This window comes from Populus euphratica, unplaced genomic scaffold (genome assembly GCF_000495115.2).
Source record: "Populus euphratica unplaced genomic scaffold, PopEup_1.0 scaffold436.1, whole genome shotgun sequence".
Lineage (NCBI taxonomy): Eukaryota > Viridiplantae > Streptophyta > Magnoliopsida > Malpighiales > Salicaceae > Populus > Populus euphratica.
The window spans coordinates 146,109-150,200 of record NW_011500321.1 but is presented as its reverse complement, the minus strand read 5'-3'; the positions used below and the strand labels follow the sequence as shown (position 1 = coordinate 150,200).

General features: G+C 31.5%; 1 protein-coding gene across 1 annotated transcript; it reads left to right on the top strand.

The window, feature by feature from the left end:
- Window positions 1-942: 942 nt before the first annotated feature.
- On the top strand, window positions 943-2,902 carry LOC105113599 (cytochrome P450 82G1-like). The gene is made up of 2 exons (XM_011009835.1): window positions 943-1,935; window positions 2,096-2,902. Exons 1-2 carry the CDS (start codon window positions 1,006-1,008, stop codon window positions 2,714-2,716), a joined length of 1,551 nt encoding a protein of 516 aa, XP_011008137.1. The 5' UTR covers window positions 943-1,005; the 3' UTR covers window positions 2,717-2,902.
- The last annotated feature ends 1,190 nt before the right edge of the window (window positions 2,903-4,092 follow it).

Here is a 4,092-nt window from a genome sequence, read left to right as displayed (position 1 = left end):
AAGCAAGAAAGTAGAGTGAAGGGACAAAAAAGATGACTTGCTTCTTACTAGGTTAGCTCTCTTTGCCTGCCCTGTAAATTCAATTAAAAAGAATGAAGGGAAAATTTTTGACAATAAAACTTTTTTTTTTCTTGTTTTAGTTGTATAAAATTAAACATAAAAAAATTATGATAAATAGAATGCTAAACTACTAAATATTTTACAAGCATGCTAGTTCAAAAAAATAAAATACATGAACTAGAAACCTATAAACAATCAAATAATAAAACTTTAGAAGATATATAATAACGGATGAAATTTGACAATAACATGTATTTTTTTTCCTTGTTTTAGTTATATAAAACTAAGCATAAGAAATTTTAAATAAATAGAATACTAGATTGTTAAATATTTTATAAACATGCTTGTAGAAAAAAAATATAAATTACATGAATTAAAAACCCGTAAACAATAATAGTTTAAAAGACAAATAAAACAGATAAAAAAATAGTAACAAGCTAGAAGACAAATAATAATAAATGAAATTTAATAGGAACACTTGTTTTTTCCTTTTCATGCAGGAAGTATATTTTAGCTATTTCCAGCAACCAACATCCAATCTAATTAACCATATTAATCAATTGATAAAAAGTAATAATAAAAGAAAAGAAAAAAGGTTGGTCTTTAATTATTTCAACTTGTATTTTATTTTTGTTTTAATTATATTCTATTTGGTTATGTGGTTAGATTAATTATTAATATATAATTAGTTAAAAAAATTAACATATAATTTTACGATATAATTTTATAATTCAAGTTTATATATATTATATTTTTCATATCGTGCTAATTTTTTTTTTTTAACAACCTTGTCATTATCACTTTACTCGTGCTTTATATCACCTTTCAGGAGTTGTATAATCTAATTGACTATGGATTACGGGTCTATAAATACCAACCCAACCTTCAGGCTCATTAAAACCTTCTTCTCGGACCACCCTGGATTTCTTCTACATCCAATTCCAAATGATTCTTGAGGCTCTCATTTTGGTATTCCTTTATTGTTTCTGGAAAATCTTAGCCAGAAATAGTGAAAGCAAAAAATCAACCAGAGCCCCTGAACCATCCGGGGCATGGCCGTTATTTGGTCACCTCCCTAGTCTAGTTGGCAAAGACCCAGCATGTAAAACCCTTGGAGCCATTGCCGATAAATATGGCCCTATTTACTCACTCAAGTTCGGCATTCATCGAACCCTAGTGGTCAGTAGCTGGGAAACAGTGAAGGATTGCTTAAACACCAATGACAGGGTTTTGGCTACTAGAGCAGGCATAGCAGCAGGGAAACATATGTTTTATAACAACGCAGCTTTTGCATTAGCTACGTATGGACAGTATTGGCGAGATGTCAGAAAGCTGGCCACTCTTCAGCTTCTATCAAATCAGCGGCTTGAAATGCTTAAGCATGTCCGTGTATCAGAAGTAGACACATTCATCAAAGGTTTGCACAGTTTTTATGCAGGAAGTGTGGACTCCCCTGCGAAGGTGAACATAAGCAAATTGTTGGAAAGCTTGACGTTCAACATAAACCTTAGAACAATAGTCGGGAAGCGATATTGCAGCAGCACATATGACAAGGAGAACAGCGAGCCCTGGCGTTACAAAAAAGCCATAAAAAAAGCCTTGTATCTGAGTGGTATTTTTGTAATGTCGGATGCGATTCCATTTCTTGAATGGCTTGATTATCAGGGGCATGTAAGTGCTATGAAGAAGACTGCCAAGGAACTTGATGCCGTGATACGAAATTGGCTGGACGAACATCTTAAGAAAAAAATAGATGGCGAATTGGGAAGCGATCGTGAGAGCGACTTCATGGACGTGATGATCTCTAACCTTGCCGAAGGTCCTGATAAGATTTCTGGCTATTCGCGTGATGTTGTCATCAAGGCAACAGCTTTGGTACGTTTCCCAACTGTAAGCCTTTAGTACCTTTTTTTTGGCTGGCAAGTGAGTGGGCGACCGCGGAGACCTTCCAGTCTCCTACCAATTGCGCTAGCGTTCATGTGTTAATTGACTTGCAAATATTTTCAGTTTCACACGTTTTGTGGCAATTTTGCAGATTCTGACCCTCACAGGAGCAGGAAGCACAGCAACTACATTAGTTTGGACGCTGTCCCTATTGCTAAACAACCCAACCGTGCTAAAGGCTGCTCAAGAAGAGCTGGACAAGCAAGTAGGAAGAGAAAGATGGGTGGAAGAATCAGATATACAGGACCTCAAGTACCTCCAAGCAATTGTGAAAGAAACCCTGCGCTTATACCCTCCAGGCCCCTTAACAGGAATACGTGAGGCCATGGAAGATTGTTCTATTGGTGGCTATGATGTTCCTAAGGGCACTCGACTAGTAGTTAACATATGGAAGCTACATCGAGATCCTCGTGTGTGGAAAAACCCAAACGAGTTTAAACCTGACAGGTTCTTGACAACCCATGCTGATCTTGATTTTAGGGGTCAAAATATGGAGTTCATTCCTTTTAGCTCTGGGAGAAGATCTTGCCCTGCCATAAATCTTGGCTTGATAGTGGTTCATCTGACACTTGCTAGGATCCTTCAGGGTTTTGATTTAACAACTGTTGCTGGCTTGCCTGTGGACATGATTGAAGGTCCAGGCATTGCCTTGCCGAAGGAGACCCCTCTCGAAGTTGTCATCAAACCACGCCTAGGATTGGAGCTCTACTAGGTGTCCATGCCTTGGCCTTCACCACTACATTCATACATCAATAAAAAAGTTGATTGAGGCATCTTAACAGGTCAAGCGTATGAGCTTGCGTCAGATTAGGCTGCTATGCTATGTAATGAAGCGAATACCAACAAATGTGTGATTTGAGGTGGTGGCTATCAATATAATGCCCTTTTCTTTTGATTTTTATTGGAACTTCTTCTTTTAAAAAAATATAAATGTTTAAACTAATTTATATGAATCTCCATTAATTTTATAAATTTTAAATTTAATAATTATATAAAATTTTAATAACTCTAAAATTTATAAAATTTAAACTAATAATTTTTAAATAATAAATTCTAATTCTAATTAATTAAACTATACCACTGAGTGCTGGGTATTGTATCCTTCTTTCTTTTAATGGCCAAAGATCGGTTTGCGTTACAAAATCTCTTATATAACAGTTACTGAGATTTTGTTGCAGTCTCAACTAGATTATTTTTACATAATAATATAATAATAACAACAATCATAGTAAAAAATAGTATTTTCACCTGGAAATGGTATAGTGTATTTTTTTTATCTTTATATTTTTGCAATTTTTATTTTTATTTATATATATATATATTTTTTTTGAAAAATTATTATATAAAAACTAAAAATATAATATTTTATTGTTGCAATTACAATATTAGTTTATCCTTATGTAAGGTTAAAAATTAACTTAAAATCTTATATATTTTTATTAATGTATTTGATTTTTTATAATTTATTATATATAAATATCAATTTTTTTATTTACAGTAATATTTCTTACCCGATATTAAAAAATAAGTTAATAATACTTATATATTAATTTTTTAGTTAAAAAAATAAAATTAGTCAATATATAGAGAAACAAGTTAAATAGACATGTTAATACTTTATTTTTAATATTTATTAGCACAAATAGCTCTTGATATATTTAATTTAATGCATATATAAAAGTTTTGATTTATAATTAAAATTAAAAGAATACTTTAAAAAATTTACATATATTTTTTTTACCAGAAATATTACTTAACTTTAGCCCAAACCTATATCAAATAATTGGTTTAAACTTTATTTGTTTTAGCATTTTTAAAGTACTTTTTTAAAAATAAATTTTATTTATTTTTTCTTTAATTTAAATTTATATTATTTTAACACACTAGTATCAAAACTAATTTTTTTTTATAATTTTTTTTAAAAAATAATAATAACAATTATACCCCCAAAATCCGAACGTAAATTAGCTTTCACGATGCCAATACATGTGAGAAGTAGTTGCATTTATGAATAAATAATTGACCTTATCATCACTAGCCATCAATCGGCAAAAGTACATGTGATACAACTTTCAAGGTAGTGTCATA